This window comes from Apis mellifera, linkage group LG5, assembly GCF_003254395.2.
Source record: "Apis mellifera strain DH4 linkage group LG5, Amel_HAv3.1, whole genome shotgun sequence".
Taxonomy (NCBI): domain Eukaryota; kingdom Metazoa; phylum Arthropoda; class Insecta; order Hymenoptera; family Apidae; genus Apis; species Apis mellifera.
The window spans coordinates 13,833,267-13,858,106 of record NC_037642.1 but is presented as its reverse complement, the minus strand read 5'-3'; the positions used below and the strand labels follow the sequence as shown (position 1 = coordinate 13,858,106).

Genomic DNA, 24,840 nt, shown 5'->3' with positions numbered 1-24,840 from the left:
AAAGTTACTTAAAAAGAAAAATTATATTACAAAAGATAAAATTTTGTAATCAATTCCAAATATAATAGAAGAATTGAAATAAATATAAGATGAATGAATATTACTATTTATTTGGAATAAATATGAATATGAATAGATACATGAACTATTTATTTGAAATGAGTGGAAAAAGAAGATGTGTACAATTAGATGGCATATGCATGTTTTGGGTCAATCGTCACTAGATGGCAGGAAAATGTTAAAAGAGAGGATAAATGGCATAACGTGCTAAGGATCTTGGCGGGTAGACGGGAAAGCGGGTAGACGGGTATGCGAACGAACAGAGAAAGATACGTAAGCAGAACGGTAGGTTGCCGACTTGTTAGGCCGGAAGGCGGGCGCACCTGTCTGTCATCAGCGCCGACTGTCAATCTTACTGACGCTGGCGCACACGCTACGAGAACCCGCCGCATTCGTAGTGTTTATCTGTCACAGACAACAAGAAATTAGTTATAACGGGAAGTAATTTGATCAAAAAACGACGGTGTGAACGAAAGAAACATAGAGAAACTGCACAAAGATACGCCGGTGAGTTGTCGGACGACAGATCAGTTGGTCGAAGAAGAAAACGTGAGAGAGAAAGAAATCGTGAAACACGCCGCGTGTTAACTGTCCTACGGTATGGACATGGCATATCTTTTGGTGTTGTTTGTCATTCATCATTCGTATATTCTAATTCGATGACCGGCAAAAATTGAATTAGCTCGTGTCGCGCGATCATGTAATTTTTTCATCGTGTTAGTGCACGCGTCCCCACGAATTGCTGGTCAAACTTTGTACGTTTTTTTCCTAGTTTATTCGTTTAGCTTGCGTGGCTATTATATTATAAATGTGACACGACTTCTGATCGTATTTATAGAGTGTATTTATTTTTTTTTGTATCTAGTTTCTTTCTTTCTATTTAACAGTTCATCAAGTATCGAATAATCACCTCAAGCCCACGAGGACGTTACCACATCGCGTGCACACATTACGTCTACCTCAAATTTTTCATTATGGATCATCGTATTGGTGAGTGTAAATCAATTTATTAATCGTTAGATTTGTAAAGGTATTATACAATATTGAATTTACAATTTTATTAAAAATTATCGTTTTGTTTGATATAAAACTCTTTATTCGTAATATATCGAAAATTGTATTACAAGACGCCATCATCTACGATGCTATAACGCGTGGCTACCGAGCTAGCACGCAGTCAGCAAACCAGCTAGCTAGTTAGGCACGTGGTGGCGCGCCGCGGCGCGGACTTCGTTACCTCCACGGGGCTCACCAGTCTTACCCCACGGAATCCGCTCTTCGTTATAATTACCAACTGTCATTCTGCTTTTTCCATCGTGCCTTCCATGCTTGCCTGCTTGCCTGGCTGTCTGACTATTCGGTCGCTTTGTGTGCACGCGCACCTACAGTACGTATACGAATATGTTTATGCGCTTGCTCGTTTGATCACTAATTCCTGCGTCTTTATTTTTTCAATACGATCTATATATGCTTTGCGAAAAAAATTCCATATATAATAAATCGTTTAATTTGTTTAACGGTAATGCAGTAAAAAATATTTAACAAAGAAATTTATTTCTCATGAAATAAATAACTTTTAGATCGAATAATTAAAAAAAAATAATTGCAATTCGCGTTGAAAATTTATTAATTTAAGATTATTAAATTTTTTGAATAATATTGTACATATTATATGTACATATACATATATACACATACACATGTGCACACATGTTATACATATGTAAATATATTATACATGATTAATTTTATTTTTAATTTTATATGACATTATCCTTCTTATTTTTTAAAATAAATTTTTATCACAGTTTTAAAATATTTATATATTTTCATAAAATAATTCTAACAATTCATTATATATATATATATATACACACACATATATATATATATATTTAAGCATTCATTGAAATAAATATATAAAGATAGAATTTAAAAAATTTTATTTTTAAAAATTTAAAAAAATTACAATAAACAATTTATATATTATTATAATTTAAAATTGATAAAATATATATAAATATATGTAAAATACATTCAAGAAATTAAATTGCGTATTATATAATTTATAAAAAAAAAGCACTTGTAAATAATTGGGATTAAAATTGAATATTTTCACATTGTAACAATTACGTAATATGTGAGATAAAGTATGTAGCAGAAATATTAAAATTGAAATATATATAAATTTTGTATTTGAATTTTGAAATTAAAAGTATTACTTTTCTGTAATATTATAATAATGCAAAATTTATTAATCAAAATCTATTATCTATAATCTATAGATATTTAAAAAGATGGATAGAAAAGAATATTTTTGTAATTATATTATTGTTATGTAATGAATGATATATATATATATAATGATAAATATGATATTGGATATTTGAAAAGTTTGCCGATGAATAATCACACTATATAAATTATTAATAACATTTTTAATGTTCAGGTATGTAATAGAAAATAACAAAAATTCCTAAGTGATAAAAGTTTAGGAAAATCAAGTTCGTATTAGAGTTCGAGATTAGCAAGTCGGTAAATGGGTCGCGATACACAACGTTATCTAGCTTTGGTCATTGGCCAGCGAAACTCGTTTGAGAAGACGCGAGAGTATTGTGTAACAAGTCTAATAATAGTAATAATAGTACTACTAGTAATATGGTATGGGTAACATAAGTAATATTAAATCTTAAAGAAACAATTATTGCGCTTTATTTTTTTTATTTAATTTTAAAATATCACTTAATATGTTTAAATATTTTAATTTAAATTAAATTATTAGATTAAATTTAATAGTTCAGTTAAATAAATTTGACATAAATTTGTTTTTTTTTTTTTATCTATAAAATTAATTACCTATTTATAAAGATCTCATATTATTGATCTCTGATTGATACATAATAGTTATTGAGTCGTATTACATAAATTGCATTTATATATTATGCTAGATTATGGTAAATTGTATTAACTATCATAGTATTTTATTTATTTCATCGCTTTCATAATATGTTTTGAAAGTTTTAATTAGATTATCAATGAAATATAAAATAAATATGAAAGAGATCTAAGAAATTGTGAAATGAATACATTAAGAATAAAATAGAAAATATATTTTATAAATTAATTTAATTAATAACGTTATTTCGTGATAGTATCTTTGTCTTGTTATGTAATCGATAAGTGATGTAGTCATTCTCGCTAATCGTCGCGTCTTGGTTGCTCTCGATGACTTCCGAGAGTTTTTGATATCTGTTTACCGGCCAATCAACAAACAGATCTGAAATCCAAAATATCGCATTTTATTTAGATGTTATATAAAATGAAAACATATGTATGTTTTTTTAAATTTTAATAATATAAAATATTATTAATCGTGAATGAATTATATTGCATATAATTTTATATTTTATATATATAAAGTAAATTAACATAATATTAATATATGTATTAATTTATTTATTTATTTTTATTTAATAGAGAATTCCATTCATAATACTATTTTATTTTCTGTTATCAATATCACAATTTTCAGTCATTCTTTACTTTGAATTATGTGTATTGAGTTTGAGAAAAAAAGAGGTTATCATGTCAAAAGCCACAAAGAGCAAAGAGGCTATCGTAGGTGAAATAAGATATTTTGAAGTAAAATTTCATCAATTTTGGTAATCTTCATTATTGTCGATAAAATCAAAAAAATGCATAGAGAAATTCATTATTGTTTAAATAAATAGTAATAAAAATTATAATCGAAATGTAATTTTTCTTGTAAAATATTTTATATAAATTTGTAAATTATTATCAAATCATGATATTTTTATATAATTAAAACATAATTTCTTATCTCATTTCTAATTTGAAATCTATCAAAAAAGAAATATCGATTAAGAATAGTACATTAAATAATTATTAGGACGGAATAGTTACGAAGACAAGCTACAACGCAAAGCACGAGCAGCCCAAAGGCCGTATCTAAAATCGTTCTATGCTTGCTGACCTATGAAGAATGTTCGTCTCTCTTCTTGAATCGATGTTCCTTTGCATGTCGAAGGTTTGATGTTCACAATCGGTCATATATCGCTCTCAAAGTATCACTTCTGCATAAGATTTATTCGATGAAGGTATATATTTGCTCAAATGATAGATCGATTTGAAATTTTCTATTTCTTCTGGAAAATTAGTGAAAATTAGTTAAAAAATTGTTGTTTGATCATTATTCGTTTAACAAATGATTAATTTTTAAATTTTTTTAATTTTTCGACATATATGTGTGTATTCGTGTGTGCGCACGCGTCTGAATATAGATATAAAAAATATATGTGGTAATAATCAATTATATTTTTTAAAATCTGATTTTTATTTTTCTTAAATGTAAGGATTAAGACAAACAATTTTTTTTTTTCCTTTTGAACTTGAATTATATATGTTTGAATTATATATATTTTACGTGAAAAATTTTATGTTATATGTATGTATTCATTAATCGTGTCAATATTATATAAAAAGATTTTTATATTTATATTAGTTCAAATATCGATTCAGATTTATATCAGTCATTATAATAATAATAATAATAATAATAATAATAATAATAATAATAATATTTTTAAAATAATTTTTAAAAATTTATAAATTATATTTATAGTTATAAAATTATTTATATGTATATTATAAATTTATATAATTAAGAAAAAATCAGTTTTGTTTTTCAATTTAGTTGATTTATATTAACGATAGATAGTTAACAAGAAGTACAAATTTATTCGATAGTGAAACGAACGATCCAACATTAGTTTAAAGAAACTAACAAAGACTCGCAAAGTAATTAGGGATGAGATACTAAACGGTTTCTATGATGATTATGGATAAAAAAAAGTATTGCGCAATCTAGTTTGGATAGAAAGAAAATGTACTCGTATATTACGTATGTATATATGTGTAATATATGTATATCTTAAATTTTTCAATAATCCACACACACACACACACACAAAAGAAAAAGTCAACTTTAATTATGTAAATTTTTGTATAATATTAATCAATTGTAATTTAAAAACGAAAATATTGATAAAGATGAGAAGGGATCAATTTCTTACTGATTGACTAATAAAGAGAAAAAGCAATGAATATGATAACTTTATCATCGTTAGAAATATCATCGATTGAAATGGTCGTATAAGGGTTGAGTCGATAAGATAAAAATATATTTTTTGTTATCCTAGACATCCAGGGATGAATAATGACATCAGAGTCGAAAATGGTTTTTTACTAAAACGAAATTAGTTTCTTTTCTACTATTATTAATAACATAAAATAAGCATAAAAAAGCAAAATGAAGGAAAAAATTTTGTCCAAAAGTTTATTTTTTGATTAATACAAGAAGAAAAATATAATATAAATATAATATAATATAATATAATATAAATAAAATATAAATAAAATATAATATATTAATCGTTTATACTTTTCTAAAAGCATATTTTTTTGTAATGTTAAATATATATATATACACATATATATATATATGTATATATATACATATATATATACATTATATATTAAGTAAATTAAAAAAAAAATTATATATTCAATACTTATATTATACAAAGATTTTATATTATTATTGTCATCATTAACGTTATTATTAATTTTTTATTTTTTAAAACAGGAAATGATTTTAATAGATATGAGATACTTTATTTAATAGTTTTTATTATCGGAAAATAATAAATAAGGGTATAAATTAACAATCTTGAAAAAACTAAATTGTATCTTGAGATATATTGAAGTCGCGCATTTTGTATTTCAACTACATAGCTGCACGTGCAAACGATTCATGCTTTTTCTATACTTAGATTATACTCTATCTCCCGTAACCTTATCTCATATTATCTCGTTTCATATCTCTACCTTTTTAGTGGTACGTTGAACGAATACCACACTTTTTCGTAATTCACGATTAATATGAAATTTTTTTCTTTTCTTCTTTCTCTTTATCTTCTTTTTTTTTTCTTTTTTTTTCTCTTTTTTCTTTAATAATAATCATTACATATATATATTAATATATATCACGCATAATGAGTAAATTATAATTTATCTCTTATTATGAAAACTTAAAAAATTATTTTTTTTCTATGATATTTTTTCTAAAATAATTATTTTTAATTTATTTTAATAAATAATATATAATATATAAATATATTTATAATATATAATTAATATATATTATAATATATATATTAATATATAATAATATAAATATATTTTAATAAAAATATTTTCTTCTTCCATTAATAGTTTTTCAAAAAATATTTAAATATTGTTGTTTTGAAAATTCTTATTAACTTTTTATGATAATGCTTTTTAATTATATTTATATCATTTATATTTGTATTGAACATTTATTATTTTGCTAGGATTTATAAATTATATCTTAATTATAAGATTGAAGTTTTACAAAATGTTATAACGAATGATTTTATTATTATTAAATATCAATTATTAAATTATTAATTATTCAAAAAAGTTTTATTGACGTGATAGCAGTATTTTATTTTTTGATCTTGATTATTATATTTTTAAAATTCATTTTTTGTAATAATTGTTATAAATATATTTCGATGCGATTTGAAAGTTATTTTTTTCTTATAATTGTTATTTTTTTAATTTTATCATTACCGCAATAATTAAATCTAAATTAATATCTCAGGTATATGATATGATACTTGTATTAATGATAAAATAAAGACAAAATATTGACATTGAGAAAGACATTGACATAAAGAAACATTAATTAATATATTTTTACTATACATAATAATATAAAATATGAAAATAAAATAAGTAGGAACATTTATACATTTTAATATGTAAGGGATAATCGTATTTTATGTGGAATATGTTTCCCGCCAATAAGGCATATACCTGTTTGGAAGGGATTTAACGTACGCTATCGTTACTGGAACACCGGCCAACGGCTTCTGATGTATACTTACGAAGTCTATATGGCGGGAAAGACGCGTTTGGGGGGAGGCTACACCGAGAGAGTCTACTAATGGCTGACAGGTCAAGAAGCGGGAAGTGAATACGCGCGCGCAAATCTCTTTCTTCTTGCTGTGCGCACATGCACTCATTTTCGTGTTTGATTTGTCGGTTGTCAGATGCCTCTGTCATACCGGCTTCCGACATGATTGGCCCAGTCGCGTCGTGGACGTTGTATAGTTGCGTTTAGTCAGTTTTTAACGTTGAATATGATAAATTCGAAGAATATTTTTATTTCCAATTTTCTTATTGCTTTTCAATCGTTATATTAGAAGTGAAGTACATTAGAATTGTGTTTTTTTCAATTCAAAACGAAAAATTTACAATTTTGTTCCTCTTTTTTTTTTTTTCCTATTGCCTGCAATAAAATATTTAATTAAAATTATGAACGAAAATAATTTTAATTACAACGAACAATCGAACAAATTTAAACAAAATAAATAAAGATAATAATCAAGAAATTATATTATTTATTTTGTGATCGAAGTGAAGAAAAATAAACAAGTTTTTAAGACCGTTAAAGAAGAGATAAGAAGAAAAATGGAGACACGTTTGAAAGTGATAGTTTTTAGTAAATCAAATGCAGCTATGTTGTGTTAAAAACGTTGAAATACGTCATCAATATCATTTTCGGAATGATAATCAACAACGCAATAATCGATCAGCAAGGGAAAAATTTACAAAAACAATGTTTAAGGTGATTGAATATCTTATCGATAACACGATTGATTTCTATAATACATCCAATATGGAGCAAGAATTTTTTTGCATTATTTAAATTTTGACAAAAACATCAAGAAATAAGAAAAATAAAAAAAGTTTAATAACAAAACTAAATATATATTAATTTTTAATTAATATATAACGCAAGCATAATTATAAGAACGACATACATATGAATAAGATGTACAACGATTGAAGAAAATTTTATAAATTTCTTCGTTGAAATTTCTAATTATTACATTTCCAATTAAAATTACGATCGAGATATTTTCTGCAATTCGTCCATTGAAAATTTTAAATTGCTATAATTGCAATCATGTTGCCACCAGCTGCTATGCACTTGGAACAAAAAGAAAGTACTGAAAAAATGACAGGTACACAACAATACCTTCATCAATATCGTAATAAATATTATCACGACGATCGACATCAACATCCTGGACATCCACAAAAGCAACAAGATTATCATCGGTATCGTCGTCATTATCGCAATGATCATCATTATCATCATCATCATCACCATTACCATCACCGTCATCATCATCGATACAAACATCATCAACTTAGTTCTCAAACTGATCAACAATTACAGAACGGATCTCGCAATTCGCGGAATACAGATTATCGTCGTACAATTTCTCCTTTATCATCATCGACTATATCATTTAATGATAATTCATCCTCGATTCAGCATGCGAATATGTTTGTAACAGGTAAGATTAAGAATAAATCATTGATTCAAAGTGTATATATTGAAACTTAATTTAACAATGGAAATAACATTCTATTATATTTCCTTATTTTTATTTTAATTCTGATAGTAACGTCTCGATCGAAATATCTAACCAGTAATTAATGTTTTATCAAATTTGAAAGTAAATAATTGATTTCGAATTTATCGTTGTAGAATTAGTACATTAAATGATTCCTGTTGCGTAATGGCGCTCGTCCTGCTGTTTCTTCTTTTTCCTTCTCTTCTTTTTTCTCTACTTCTCTTTTCCTTCCTGCTTTTCCCCCCTCTCTCCTTTTTCCCTTTGTTTGCTTGTCATTTCATTTTTATTCATTCATATTTTTATTTATTTCATATATATTCTTATGCTTACGTTCATTCGATCATTAAATTACGCTTGTGAAAAATAACATGCAAATTTATCTTTAATTAGATAATAAATAATAGATAATAAATCAAATAGATAATTTTTAATTGTTAATTTTGAAATTTTTGCTTCATGATTGTTTTATAAAAATTTATTTTATTTTGTAGTTTTTTTTTTATAAAGAAAACAAATTGTTGAACCAATTTGAACAAATTAAACATTAGATAATTGAATATAATTATTTCGAAACGATTTCGTGTTGCATAAACAATTGTGATATTTCACAAATTTGAAAAATGCTTTTCTAAAATGTCTATTAAAATTTGGCATGTGAGATAGGACAATCTCTTGATAGACTGCGAACACGTGTATGTATATATGTATATATCGATTTTCATTAAGCGTATAAAATCAATTTAGGTATAAATTTAAATTGTCATAGAGATAAATTTAACACATTCAGAATTGGAAAAGTAACTTTTTATCATGTGATTTACAAGATGAAAATATACATATGTATAATTGTGAAGAAATGGGATTAATGGAATATATGACGTTAATATTAGATAATTATTAAGATAAAGAAATTATTATTTGACATTTAATTTGTTCGAAAATTAATTTAATTTTTTCGAAAATTAATTTAATTTTTTCGAAAATTAATTTAATTTTGTCTAAAAATAAAAAATTCAAGTTTTTTTATCCTATTTTCGTTAAATAATCTTAAATACAGTATAACAATTGTATGAAAAGATACTAATATGTTAGAATTTTGAATCTTAATCTGATAATGATTTTTTATTTATTGTTTTCAAACTTTTTATATTTTTTCTTTTTTATATTTTCTTTTTTATATTTTATTTTAAAATTAATAATACTGACAATTATAATACGATATGAAATAAGAAATCACAAACGGAGAGTATTGTATTTAATAAAATAGAAATATTAAAATATATTTAAATATTCTTTCTTCTTTAATATTTTTATTCAATATATTCGATGCAAAATACATTGAACATTTAAATATGTAAATTTAAAATTATGTGAAGTCAAATTCTTATAATATTCAAAAGATGCAAAAAGAAAAATTCAAGAAGTAAAAATTTGTAATCGTAAAATTTTTTAATTTTGTTTATATACATATTTAACAAATTAGAATAGAGAAAAGAATAAAATCAGATAATAGGTATATGTATATAATAGATAAAAGATAAAATCATATCATATTGATATATTTGAATATAATAGAAGCATGTATAATAGAATAATAATTAACAGTATGTAATAACGTAACAATCTTTTGGAAAACTTCTAAATGTATTATCAAATATATTACAATAGATATTTTATAAAATTTTAATCTCGAAATATATATATATATATATTTAAAAAGGAGGTGATAATAAATTGTAAAATAACGTTTGTATTTCATTAGAACGCAAAATGCAACTGTAAACTCGCGAGTAACTTGTTATATTTAGCTCAATGTAATGAAGAAACATACTGTTTCGTATTCGACTAAACTAAGGTCATTGGGTAGCAATTTTTTTTTAGTAATTCATTCTATCGAACCGATAAGAAATATTAGATGTAATTTTGTTAGTGTGCTTTGATTACCATCTTTTTATCATTGTCTTCGTCGTCGTCGTCGTCGTCGTCTTCCTCCTCCTTGTCGTCGTCGTCGTCATCGTCGTCATCGTCGTCGTCGTCGTCGTCGTCGTCTTCGTCGTCGTCGTCGTCGTTGCCACTATCACTTCATCCCCATTGTGACACTCGACATCGTCATAGTTTTCGTTTAGCTGTGAGGAGCTCCTAATTTTATGCCGTCGGGTTACTGGACCTTACGTAACTACAGATTCAAATGCTAAGATTAGTCAATGGTGCAAACTAACCAGGATCGCATACTTAGTTCCCGGGCGTATAGATTTACGTAAAATTACTACTTATATATATATATATATATGTATTTACTTAAAAGATAACAGTGAAGAAAATAGAATATTTTTATAATATTTATTCAAAACGAAAAGCAATTCAATGGAAAACGAAATTAGTGAGACAGAATTAAATATTACATCGTATTTCATTCATTTACAATGATTTCATGTATGTTTTTAAAAAATTATTAGTCTAGTTTTTTCTGTATTTTAATTATGGATCAATATGTCAATAAGTTTCATTAATAAAATAATATAATGTGATTTTTTTTTTACCTTGAATAAATTTTTAAATTTATTTTTCACATGATGCAATTTCTATTATTGAAAATAATATATTATCCAATATACATTCCATAAGTGATTCTTCGTTATTATTAAATGAAGAATAAAATTTTTTTAACAAAATATAATGTTTTAAACAAAGATATATTTAAATTGAAATATAAACTTTTTCCCCTATTGGTATTCTTTTTGTATTACACATAAGGATAATACTGTGTTTAACGAATAACAAATTATGAATATCTGTTCAAATTCTAAATAATACTAAATAATAAATGATTATATAAATTAGGATAGAATTATTAATGAAACGTAATAATGAATAAAAATACATAGAACATGATATTTAATATATTTAATATAGTTAATATTGGAAGCATAAGCGTAAAATACAAAATATAATGTAGAATAATAATAATAAAGTGCGAAAAAAAAATTTTAAATCGATATGTTAATCATATTATTATTTATGGGTTATTGTTATCATGCTATTGTATAATGCTAATAAGTACAGAAATGGTGAAAAGTTAAACGAAAAAATATGGAATAACAAAAAAGAAAAAAGCACGCAAAAATGATAAATATTATATAACTATGTACGATATAAATTATATAAATTTAATTCAACGTTTATTGTTTCAGCAAGAGAACGTTTTCCTTCGTCGAGCAGTACTGATGATGATCAAAGCGGTTCTGATACGGAACATGACTCGAACGCATTGCGCTCTAAGGTCCACTCTGGAATAGTTCATCATTCCGGTACTCATTCGGTGCGAAAGCGTCGGGGAAATTTACCAAAGCATTCGGTGAAGATTCTAAAACGATGGCTTTACGAGCACAGATACAACGCGTATCCAAGCGACAGCGAGAAGCTTACATTGAGTCAAGAAGCAAATTTGACTGTACTCCAGGTTGGATACAAATTCTGTTGATATTTCTATATTGTATTTTGTATCTCTTTATATTTTATTCTCTTGTTTCTAAGATATAATATATATAATAAAGATTATACATTAATATTAAATCTTTATTGTAGGTTTGCAATTGGTTCATAAATGCCAGACGACGAATTTTACCAGAAATGATTCGAAGAGAAGGTCATGATCCTTTGCAGTATACAATATCTCGTCGTGGTAAAAAGATGCCTGCAGGAAATCATCAACAATCATCCAGTCTTAATTCAAGATCTAATCAAAATTGGGATTCGTTAGCTGGCATGAGCGCTCCAAAACGTAGCAGAGATCATGATTATGAAGATCATGCTGGATTAATGTATAGGTTTGTTATTACAATTTATATTTTAAGGATATATTATTATATTTGTTTATAACAATTGAACAACAAACGTATTTTTGAAAAAGCATTTCATGTTTTATAAAAGAATTCTATATATATGTATATATATTTGTATGTGTGTATAGAAGCGAAGAGGATAGTCCAAACGATTATGAGAGCAGTTCTCATAGTGAAGAGGAACGTCCGTCAACACAGTGGCCAAGTGTAATAGTCTATCCTTATTCGGAAGCTAAAATTGAACAAAATGTTAGTCAACTTGGTCCTTATGACGAAACCATTACGCATCCGGCGCGGCGTGGGTAAGTACATTATCAGGCATAAATGTATTATCATTATTCCATAAATTCCTAATGATATATCTTATTATTAGGCATTACAAGTTTAATTAATTAATTTCTTTTTTTTAATTTTTTTTTCATTTTTTATTCTTTCTAGAGATGATGATGAATCTTCCATGGGAAATGAAGCTGCATATTGGAGCGCGCCTAGACAGCACCTTATTCAAACCTCTGATGTACAACATGAAACAGAAGTATATAGTACACGTAAGACTCACAGCCCACATACAGATGAAACGCCACCTCCAACACCACCCGAAGAGGATAAAGACAAGTTCAAGTGTCTTTACTTGCTGGTTGAGGCAGCTGTTGCCGTGCGACAACAGGAAAAAGAACGTGAGGGGGCCGTACCGGTTTAACGAGAGCAGTACTTCTCGCAGCTTACAATGATGTTTTTTTTAACTTTCGATTTTCCATTATTCTGTGGGAAATACAAAACAAATCTTCGCTTTGATATCATCGTCACGAAACTGATAATTTTATTTTATTTTATATATTTCTTTTTTTCTTTCTTTTTTTTTCTTTTTTTTCTTTTTTTTTTTTTTTTTTTTTTTTTTTTTTTTAATTTTAATTCTTTTCCTCTCTTTAACTTCATTCAATAATATTCTATATATAGATAATTTTTCGCAATTTCGATGAATACGTGAATTTAACAAAGTAAAAAAGTTAACGTTATTCACGATTATATTTTCCTTTCGAATATTTTAATTCTTTCATCAATTTTGCATACATTTATGTATATAAGGAAGGGAGAATATCAGAGACTTTTGAAATTTGATAACAAACTTGAATTATATAATAACACAGGACAGTAAACGATTGTGCATATAATAGTGCTCTTCGAATATTGTGATTATCTTCATGCGGCATGTGATTTATGAATGCATTATTTTGAAATCACATACAACGAAAACTTTCAAAAGTACATATACGAACAGTACTATTACTGTTTTTCAGTATTCGTTGTGTTCTTTAAAACACTAAAGTAATAACAAGAATTCTTTTGAATGGAGGTCAGTAAGAAGTTTAATAAGAACAATCCTGCCTTCTTGTTGAAAAAGTAAAATGCCAACATACATACACTGTAAATCAATATCGAATATATATTATATCGCGTGAAAATGACACTTAAATAAGATACGTTTTTGTTTTGATGTTTATATTTTTTTGTCGATACGCGTATTCTAATGCGCGATTGGCAGAAAGAAACGTGAGATTGACGGTCAAACAAGTGCCAAAATATTGTGTTGAAAGTGAAAGATTGTGCGATGAGAGGAAAAGAAATCGAATGTCAATTTACATTTTCGTTCGAATCTTTGTTTCGTGTATCGTAATTTATATTCGTATAAATTGTCTATATAATGATTATTTTCCATCATTCGTAGGGAAAAAGAGAGAAGCGAGAAGAAACTAAGGGAAAGGAAGGGGGAAAAGATAAAGAAAACAAATGATAGGAATGTTATGAATGTAACACTTAAGAATATAAACATTCAAGTGTTTTTATTTTATCCGATAAAGAAAGAAGTAGATTTATTGGATATAATTGTTTACAATGTTTATTTATCATCATGCTTTAATTTACTTCCTATATATATATATATATATATATATATATATATATATATATATATATATATATATATATATTGTTCACGCTATAATAATTTGGCTTGCAACAGGAAAAACTGACTGAAAGAAAATCAAAAGCATTTTCTTATTTTCCATTGTCATTCTTCTTTTCTTTTGCAATCGAATTATGTTATGCGATATTGATAACGTTGATTAATATTTGCCATTTATATTTAAAAGTTATACAGTACTTAAATTCACAATTATATTTTGTGTGTATTCTTTTTCCTTCTTTTTAGTAATGTTTTTCTATCTATTATAACATTTTCTAATTATTATTGTTAAAAACTGTACCAACTATTTTACAGCAATTATGATTTTTATAACATTTATATTCGCATTTACGTTAAACTGATAAGATAAGACTGCTTTGGAAAAGAAATTTATACATATAGTAATTTTACGTAAAACCGATGCGTCTCCCTTTTCTCCTTAGAATGATCGAATGATTGAAAATATAAAGTGAATAGTAGCGATTTATGTTTCGTCTTTTACAAGTATAGAAAGGGAAATATGTTCAATTAAAAATAAAAGGGAAAAAACGATACACGAAACGCGTGAAAAGCGCTTATTAATTGCATTAAATACAAGGATTGACGATAAGCGTATGTGCCTACTAAGAAATAAACGAGTTAGATATTAAGTATGTATACATAGATTTATATTACAGCCACGTGATTCAACATATGATTCAACACAAAAACACGAATTTTTAAATGTTCGTTATTTGGAAATTAGCGACATAAATCGAATATAGAATAGAAAAATCATTGGTACAAACACCAAAGACTTAACCGTTAGTTATATCGAATAATTAAGTTCTTTAAATAAATTCACATAGACGAGACCTTTTTGCCGAATACGTAGCTAGTTAATGTGTTTGTTGTGTGCTCGAGCGTTTAGTAAAATTCATTAAAGAAGATGAAGAAGAAAACAAAAAAAAAAAAGTAAGATGATGATAATGATGATGATGAAAATGATGATAATGATGATGATGATGATGATGATGATGATGATGATGATGATGATGACTATGATGATGATGATGATAATGATGCTAATGTAGTAGTAATAGTGATGGTGATGGTGATGATGATTATGATTATGATTATGATTATGATTATGATTATGATTATGATATGATGATTATAATTGATAATGATAATGATAAAAGTAAATAAGATGAACAAGAAGAGGAGAAAAGAAAAAAAAAATATGACACGAATAAGAAGAAAAAAAGAAAAAAAGGAAGTAATGGTGAAAAAGAAGGTGAAAAATATTGGAAAAGCGTGCCTATAAAATATGTGGTGCGACAAGAAAACGAGCATTAATTGTAGCGTATCATGAAAGTGTGAATGTAGACGCGAACATGGATCGATGTATGCGATATAAAATGAATCTGTACGTTACAATATTATGTATGCATCGATACGCGCGCTAGATCCAAACCGTGTTCAAGTAAAACGAACTTCTTTAATGTACAAAATATGATTGAAGTTTATTTTTAAATTGCGATAATCTATTGTCGCAAGGCCGTCATGTAAAAGTTGTTAAGGAAATATGTTACATTATAGTTTAAGAATAGATCTCTCTTCGACAAAAAAATAAATTTGCGAAAATGATAATTTTTGATCGACGAGTTTGGTCGATATTATATTGAATATAACGAGGATGATGACGAAGACGAAAACGGCGAAAACGACAAAGAATGAATACATAGCGTATCGCAATCAAACTGTTGCGGTTATCCGATTCTATATATCCGTTCTAGTATACTCAAACATCGTTTGTTCCGCAAGTAGTGTAATAGTATTGCAAGTTTAGCTCTATTTCGCGTTCTCTCTCTTGCCTGCTAATAAAAATTAAAGATGAAAAATAGGCGGAGTTGAAACAATGCGTGCGAACCAAAATTATTCTAATAACGAAATGTACCTTTATAGTTCCTAATTATCTCAAAGTTTACACTTACCGAATGAAAAGGCAAGGGGAACAAAAGAAATAATGAGTATATATATATATGAATATATGCATACATATATATATATATATATATATATGTACGAAAAGCATGAATCGTTATCAAGACGGATAAAATTATAAAAGCAATAAGTGTGCCTTGTTCGAATGTTCTAAATATATATCGATAATGATATGTAACCAAAAATAGTGTCGAAATGTTCGCCGAATTCGTCGAATTTATTTCTAATGTATTTACGATTTTGAAAAACTTTAGGTAAGGTAAATGAAATAAAAATATAGAGTTCGCGTTTTTTGTTTTGGTAAATTCTTTTCTCTTACAAATAAATAAATGAATATAAAAAAAAAAAAAAAAAAAAAAAGAAAAAAAAGAAAAAAAAAAAGAAAAAGTCGAAAAAAGGAGAAAGAAAAAGAAATAAAAAAAAAAAAGACAAAAGTTATCAATTACATCAATTATAATTAAAGATTAGCAATTTGCGTAAATATCGAAGATGAAATTCTTATAAGAGAAATGAAAAAAAAAAAGAAAAGAAAATCATTCGTTAATAAGTATCTTGTGTTCCTACAAGCATTGACAAATTTTTTCAAATTAGCATTTTCTGTGAGCAAGAAAAAAAAAATGAGAAATGATGAGTGAGCGAAGAAAGGGAGGAGAATTGAAGAAAACGAGGAAAGGAAGGGAGAATGTTTGTAATTGTTTTATCTATATACGTTATGTTCTATTACATAAACACACAGACACAAACATTACGCACACAGACACGCAAACATACACGCACACATATTGAATTCCGAATAAACATTCGGTCGAATGAAATATTTTGATATATTCTTGTATACCAACCAACCAAGATTATTCTACGGAAAAAAAGAAAAAAAAAAAAAAAACGAATACAGATGATGCGTATTTAACATTTACAGGATGTTAAAAAAAAAAAAAGAGGAAATAAAAAAATTTAGAAATATTATTATTATCTAGAATATTGGTTACATAAAAAAATATATTTTTACTTATATATAGATTTTAATTATTTCATAATTTTTAACTTCTTAAATACATATTTTTGACATTCTGTATATAAATATGATTACTTACACCCGGATATCCACGTACAGAGTAAATCTTTATATAGAACAAGAAATTTTTTTTTTTTATTTTTATCATGTATAAAAGTATATAGGAGAAAAATATTTTATCTTAGAGAGGATAATCAACATAATAATAAAAAAAATTCTCAAATTCTGATATTACGTATGTTTCCTTGTACGTAATTTATTTCTTGGAAAAGAAAAAATGGGGGAAGGAAAAAAAATAGAAACATAAATTTTTATAATTTTATGAAGAAAAAAAATTTGTAAACCGAAACACCAATTGAAATTTAATTAATTTTTTAACGTTGTAACTTGGTTCGGTATAACATTCTATCTTTCTTATCGGATAAGCGATTCTTTCCTTGTCTCTCTCTTCCTATTACTCCCTCGTTTTCAAATATAATACGTTTAATCATAAATTTTTTCATATTTTAATAAGTTCTACAATCACAATTTCCCTAAAGAGAAAAAAAAAAGAAAAAGAAAAGCACTCTCGACAACTTTGTGGGAAAATCTATTAATTGAGAAAGGAGATTTCCACGATGTTCGTATCGGTTTTTTCGAATATTTTTTTTTTTTTTTCAAATGCATAATCGCAGAAAAAACGAAAGCGTTTCATTAAATTCTTCTCCCGTTATGACGACATTCATCTTTTATGTGCATATGAATATAATTTTTATCGATTTAATCTTTCTTATCAATTAATAACGATTTTTTTTTATAGATTCAAAATATTAAGCGACACAATGCTGTATCGAAAGTAAGTACTTTTAAGTTGAATTGTATACATCGTATATATATCGAGTGCCATAAAAAAAGGCTTCTTTTACACAATGTCTTTTAGACAACTCATTAGTAGATATTAATTATAAGGAAGCGTTTCTATTCCAAAATAATATTATCATTTTAGTACTGAATTACAGCGACAGCGCGTATCCTGTTCCGTTTTTTCTTTTTCTTGCTTTATTATTTTCTTTTCATATTATACGTGTAAACTGTAATACGCGTTATGCACGCGTATCAAGGTAAACAATTTTTTAAGAGTTTGATCCTATAAAAAAAAAAAAAACAAATAAATAAAAAAAAAATAAAAAAAAAAGAAAAATGTGGAAAAATGTTGATGATCATAATATCGTTTAAGTTAAAATTCTTTCAATTGTTGTAATCTCGATCGAATACCTGTTGTGAATAAAAAGATACATATATATACGTGCCTGCCCGTACGCTCACATAGATTATATTGTAATTGTTTGATTCAAAAATTTGTAATAAAGTACGTTGTGAATTTATTATTACTATAAATTAAATTTTTTCAAAAACCATATTTTTACTTACATATTAGCATTTATTTTTTTTTGTTATTCATAATATATTTAATATTGATAATTTTGTTTCCAACATCTCTTTAAGTTTGCTTACAATCGATCGTGATATGAAAAGGAAGAAAAAAAAAAAGAATAAACAAGACCGGAAAAAGAGAAATTGATGAGACATCGATAGCGTTATTTGGAAATAAAATAAGAATAGTTGGAGAAAATTCGAAAGGATTCAATTTCGATACCGCATAATAAAGCGATGGAAACGAAAGTCAATGTCGAGTTTAAGCAATGAATGTATATATGTATGTACGTACGTAGTAGGAAAGTAAGTAACGTAACGGAGGATAAGACGGTTCGTAAATGAGAAGCATCGAGTGGATTACCGTCAGTTCGAAACCGAGGTAAGAGTCGGTAGCCTCCTGCAGTATACAAACGCGAGTTATTGTGCGATATCTCGTAATCGGTATTTGACTATCTAATCTAACTAACTTGATCGGTTTAATAAATAATAATGATAGTGTTGCACATGTGCATCTATCATAATATAAACTTAATATAGCTTAAAAATTTTATATATAATATAGAAATAGAAATTAAATACATACATATATATGTTGCCCATTATTGATTTGAATATTTACGGAATGAACGATATTTAAGATATGTAAGAGACGGTAATATTGATCGATTAAATTGGGTAATCGGAAGATAAGGAAGAAGAAAAATCGATATAAAGGGATAAAGGATCCTATTTTCGTTTATAGCGGACAATGAGAAAATCATGATGATTATACTGTAATTATATGTGTCCCTGTTGATCAGTGTCTATTAAAATTAGCCCAGTTATAGTACAACGACCGTTCTCCGATGATTATATCATCTCGATGAAACAAACAACGTGTCCGTCATAAATCAAAGGTATTTACGTGTTTTCTAATTTTTTAATGTTTCTATTTTTACTCGCATACACTCTTTGTTTCTAATTTCTAATTTCTAATTAATTAATTGCGATTTTCTTTCGACTTTTTTCCTTTCAAAAAATATCTTCCTCCACTTCCCAATTAATTTAAACCATTCATTTTCTTTTCTGTTCGAAGAAAACGAAATAATATCATTTTCCAATTCTAAAAGAATCTTTCTCCATTTTTTGTCTCCTCTCTTTGTTAATCGATTAAAAATTATTATTTGTTTTTATCTTATTGTAAATGTTGCTTATTTAACACGAACATTTATCTATATTACTTGGTACTTAATTTCTTGTTATTTAATATCGATTCGAATATTTTGTTTAAAAATGTTATCTGTTTACATATGCATGTAACATTTTTCAAATATAATTTTCGAATGAAAAAGAAAACTTATAAAAAGGACTATTCAACTAGTATAATATGGAAAAGTATTTCTTTTTCGATGTAATAATACTGAACGATCGGGGATGAAAGATCGGGGAAAAGTAAACACGTTTGTTTTTAAAAACAATAAGCGTAAGAGATGGAAAAAAGAGAAGTAAGAAACAAAAATATAGAAATAAGAAAAAAATTGTATTTTTTCTTACATACTACGACCCAAATTTCGATAAGAGTTAACGGTACGTACCAAAAACGTATGCGACGTGATTACTTGATCGAGCGATGGTCAAGATTCGATTCGTCGAGTGAACGAGTTTCGTTTGATTTTAATTTCGATGCACGTATCGACATCGATCGCGCGAGGAATATCAGTAGAACTGTATATTCGTGTGTATATATGTGTACGAAAATACAATACGATATGTATAGAATTTGCATTGTTATATAGGTTAGTTGATCCATCTTATCCTTAAGTTTTTTCGTTGGTTATTACTACGCGAAAATACTTCGCGTTGCGCGCGCATAAGTTAATGGAATTAAACGTCACGTGATATTTTCACGCTGTGCTGCATATATATATATAAATAAGTACTTGCTTATACGATTTATAAATGTCTCCACCCGATTACAATTTTGGTAATGTAAAACCAAAGCGATTGGGACTATTGGTCGTAACGATGTCCTACATCGACATTGTTCGACACTTTCTGTGCATACAAAGATATCGCACATTTATTCATCCGTGTATACGATGTTACATAGCTAACGGGAATTTCGTTAATTCAGGATCCTTGATATGGTACAACCTGCTTTCGTTTTGTCTAATAGTTTTCTCTAGTAATTATTATACCGATGTACACGTGCTTCTAACTGCTCATATCCTCATCATTTATTCATTTAATGCACCGCATTGCATCGAAAAAGAAAAGTAAAATACACTAGTATTGTATATCTTAATTTTTAAACAGGTTCAGGAATAATCATTAGTTTATCAGAGAAAACTTCTCCGTGTATCGGGAGAAGAGGGAAAAAATGAGAATACTGGCACTGGTTGGATTAATATTATTTCTCAAGTGTACGGATGGCGAAAACGGTGACAACAAGGATAATAACGAGCATTCGTTCTCTCATCATCGACAGAAAAGATTACTTTGGATAACTAATGATGGTCGGATTGCTTTACCACCAGGCACGGTAATGACAATAACTCCAACATTGGCATTACCATTTGTCAGATATCCTCCCTATGGTTTTCTTAGCAACATGACTATCAGTCTTCCTTTTACTAGTAAGTCTTTCTCTCTTTTTACTGATCTTATTTCCCTCCGTGTCTGATCATTAATCTCTTTATTATCTCTTTCATTGCAGTCGATTTCGACAAACTTGGTTTAACCGACAATGAAAATCCTTATGGCGTTTTACCATCGGCGTTTGATACCACTGCGAGAGAGCAAGGATCGAATGCCGCGGAATTTATCGCGATGTTCGTAAAACGTGGAATCGGTAAAAGGGAGGCGATTCAAGATCTACCGAAAAATATACTTCACGGAGGTGAAAGAGCTCTTTTGTATGGTACCGCCGAGGATATGCTCGGAAATTTTGGTTTAAATGGAAAAGCTTGTTTATTAAGGGCTATATGCGAAGTACAAGGACATCCTTTGAATAATTTCGGTTTGATCGGAGAAATGCTCAAATTATTTTTCACGTAAGTACTTTTCATATGTAGTTTTAAATGCGCATTGAAATATAAATAAATTCTTGAACGGGACAACGGTAAAAAAAATTTGTTTTTTTAATAATACATGTGTAACACACTATAAATACGAGTTAAAAATTTCTCGCGTTAAAAATTGTTCACGTTTATTAATTTTTATAATTATTTATATATATATAAATATAAAAAAAAAAAGAATAAGAATTTATACTAATATTAATTATAACGTATTGAAAAACATGAATAATAAGTTTGTTTGTTAAAAAGTTGAAAAAATAAATTTAAATAAATTTTTAATTTATAAATTAAATTTAAAAATAATTAATTAATATATATATAAGCATTATTATTTAAATAATAATTAAAAAGATAAATTATATTTTTTTTATATTCGATATCGAATATTCGATATGGAATATAATTGAAAAAGAAATTGATACGCGACATTTTTCTCCATTTCTCGAGACATCAAAAATTTTATGATTAAAAAGATTTTATGATCAAAAAAATACAATTTAAGAGAAGATAGCATAAACAAAAAAAAATTTTTTAAAATTCGATATATTTTTATATATTTTATACTTTTTATATTTTTTACTCGTGTTTTATTCTGCCGCGTTCATAAAAACTAAATTTTTCATCATATTTTTAAATTTAATTATAAAATTTCATACGTTTTTTTAATGTAATTATCATTATTTTACATTTATTTATTTATACGCATTCGAAATTTAAGAATATAAAAATATATATAAAGAATATAAATGTACACATTCGACGCATAAAAATTTAAAAATTTAAAATATAAAATGCACGATAAAATAAAAAAATATATATATATATATAAACGTAAAATAAATATTGCTTATAAATTAAAAAACAAATCGAAAATTTAAATATGGGCATTTGAATATCCGAAATTTCAATTTGTTACTATAACAGTATGTGCAAAAAGATAATCGTAACATCATAGATAAAGAAAGTATATGTGACAACGGTAGAACGGTAGAATGCCATTAATTTTGATTATGCGTTTCATAATATATCTTTTTTCCTGTATAGAAAATACATTATTGAAAAAATTGATAAATAGTTTTCTACTACAAATTTTTGCATTTTTATATTCGTATATTTCATAAATAAAATTAACAATTTTCAATTTTAAATTTGACAATTTTTAACAATTTTCTTGTATATTCTTGTAATTTTAATGGAAAATGAATTTATTTCGATGAATTATTTATTAATGAGTGTCTTTATTATCATAAAGAATGTTCGAATCGTAAATTTTAGACCTTTAATCGAATAAAAATTAATTTATTCTTATAATATAAATTATATCAGAATATACAAAAACAAACAATATTTGAGATCTTACAATAATGTAAAATGTAATTAATGAAAAATATATGTGTGGATTGGTAGTATATGTGTCGTATATTGATCGTATCGATTCTTGCGCGACGAATTAATCATTGATAAATAATTGATTAAAGAATTTTATAGAAGAAATTGTCAGATTCAAATGCGAAAGTGCAGAAATGTTTGAAAATTAGTTTGAAAATGTAGAAAATTAATTATTGATTAATTTTCAATATTATATTTCTAACAAGATATCAGATATATAATCGAAGCTAATGGCACATTTTTTTGTCTTTCTTGCACTTCTTGACGTCATTTACTGTAATGCATTCTGCTATATTAACAATAAATTTTCGAATATCGAAACGGGAGAAATAAAGATAAATCAATATATATATATATCATATGCTGAGATCGATCGAAAAAATTTATTAACATTTGCCTGTCTAAATTTAAAAATAAATTTTATCGATAATATATAAGATTAATTGAAATTCTATAATATAAAATATATTTAAAAATATCTAGCAAAATGAAAAATTTGCAAAAATATTTTAAAAAAGTTATTAAATTTAAAAAAATCATGGAAAGGGAATATTTCTTCTTTTTATAATAAGATATATATATATAAAATATATGTAAAATATATTACGATATATCAAAATAATAATGAAATATGTACATAATAAAAAGCATGTGTACCCGCATACTCATGAATTAAAAGTGGATCCAAGTTCGGTTTCATTTATTATATGTATACACTTGTATTTAAATATGTATGAAATAGGAATATCTATGCATAAGTATTTATTCTTTTTATTCCGTTTTCTTTTTATATTTATCATTTCATTATTTTTAAAAAAAAAATCATTCCAAGTTCTTTCGTGATACGTAAATTTTTATTACAGTGCTAGTAAATCACCATTTTCAAATCTTTTGAAAGAATATGTTGAAGCTGAAAATAGAGGCAAGTTTCATGGAGAGTGTTGGCCTTATTTTAAAGATTGTCCAAAATCGTTATTTCGTTTGTCAGAGAATAAATATATGTATGTAAAAATATATATATATATATATGTATAAATGCAATGAATTATTTCATATTATACTTCAATATAAAAACAAATTTACTTTAGAAATTATTACATATTATATATTGTTTTCCAGAAAAGATGCTTTTCACGAAGATATTGTAACCGAAACGGATGAGATAGAGCAAAAAAATCGATATTTTCCTTCCATTTTGTCAATGGATCGAATACGGAAAGAAAATCAATTTTCTGAAAATATTAAACACACGATACGATTAATGTAAATAAATCGTTTGAAGCCAGACAATACATATTACTACTTATTATGTATATATATATAACTTAGAATGAATGATACAAACAAACAAAGGGCAATTAAAATCATTAAGAATTATAAAAAAATTATATATAAAGATAAGTTAAGAATCAAAATTTTTTAAACTTGATTTACATATTCGAAAATGAAAAAGTTTTTTTCTATATTTTTCTATATTTTTTCTATATTAAATAGAATCACTCCTATATTATACTATTATTTTTAAGATCCTGTATATTCAAATCGAAGAAAAATTTTTGTTTCTATTTTTCTTCAA

General features: G+C 26.2%; 3 protein-coding genes and 1 long non-coding RNA gene across 13 annotated transcripts; 2 read left to right on the top strand and 2 right to left on the bottom strand.

Annotated features, from left to right (window-relative positions):
* Nucleotides 1–94: 94 nt before the first annotated feature.
* Nucleotides 95–1,099, bottom strand: LOC113218768. Its single transcript, XR_003304648.1, has 2 exons — nucleotides 971–1,099; nucleotides 95–465 (listed from the first exon to the last, which is right to left on the bottom strand). It is a non-coding gene; the product is annotated as an uncharacterized LOC113218768 (long non-coding RNA).
* Nucleotides 350–13,199, top strand: LOC726999 (iroquois-class homeodomain protein IRX-6). Of its 5 annotated transcripts, none has more exons than XM_001122713.5 (6): nucleotides 350–567; nucleotides 948–1,050; nucleotides 11,786–12,054; nucleotides 12,180–12,421; nucleotides 12,565–12,738; nucleotides 12,875–13,199. In XM_001122713.5, the coding sequence occupies exons 2-6, from the start codon at nucleotides 1,035–1,037 to the stop codon at nucleotides 13,134–13,136; spliced, it is 963 nt and encodes a 320-aa protein (XP_001122713.2). In that variant the 5' UTR covers nucleotides 350–567; nucleotides 948–1,034; the 3' UTR covers nucleotides 13,137–13,199. The 5 variants fall into 5 exon arrangements, with proteins under 5 accessions (XP_001122713.2, XP_006570313.1, XP_006570314.1 ...); XM_006570250.3 differs by having other exon boundaries at nucleotides 459–658; XM_006570251.3 differs by lacking the exon at nucleotides 350–567 and adding an exon at nucleotides 677–815.
* On the bottom strand, nucleotides 3,098–20,505 carry LOC102653873. 4 transcript variants are annotated; one of them, XR_003304647.1, is made up of 3 exons: nucleotides 7,053–7,795; nucleotides 3,955–4,226; nucleotides 3,103–3,337 (listed from the first exon to the last, which is right to left on the bottom strand). XR_003304647.1 is itself a non-coding variant. In XM_026440656.1 (2 exons), exons 1-2 carry the CDS (start codon nucleotides 7,243–7,245, stop codon nucleotides 3,186–3,188), a joined length of 345 nt encoding a protein of 114 aa, XP_026296441.1. In that variant the 5' UTR covers nucleotides 7,246–7,795; the 3' UTR covers nucleotides 3,103–3,185. The 4 variants fall into 4 exon arrangements, 1 of the variants encoding a protein (XP_026296441.1); XR_001702971.2 differs by having other exon boundaries at nucleotides 3,104–3,337; nucleotides 4,055–4,226; XR_001702976.2 differs by lacking the exons at nucleotides 3,955–4,226; nucleotides 7,053–7,795 and adding an exon at nucleotides 20,391–20,505 and having other exon boundaries at nucleotides 3,098–3,337.
* LOC726990 lies at nucleotides 18,954–24,551 on the top strand. 3 transcript variants are annotated; one of them, XM_001122704.5, is made up of 5 exons: nucleotides 18,954–19,712; nucleotides 21,112–21,431; nucleotides 21,512–21,848; nucleotides 24,128–24,265; nucleotides 24,384–24,551. In XM_001122704.5, the coding sequence occupies exons 2-5, from the start codon at nucleotides 21,176–21,178 to the stop codon at nucleotides 24,529–24,531; spliced, it is 879 nt and encodes a 292-aa protein (XP_001122704.2). In that variant the 5' UTR covers nucleotides 18,954–19,712; nucleotides 21,112–21,175; the 3' UTR covers nucleotides 24,532–24,551. The 3 variants fall into 3 exon arrangements, with proteins under 3 accessions (XP_001122704.2, XP_006570316.1, XP_026296440.1); XM_006570253.3 differs by lacking the exon at nucleotides 18,954–19,712 and adding an exon at nucleotides 20,390–20,591; XM_026440655.1 differs by lacking the exon at nucleotides 18,954–19,712 and adding an exon at nucleotides 20,758–20,942.
* The last annotated feature ends 289 nt before the right edge of the window (nucleotides 24,552–24,840 follow it).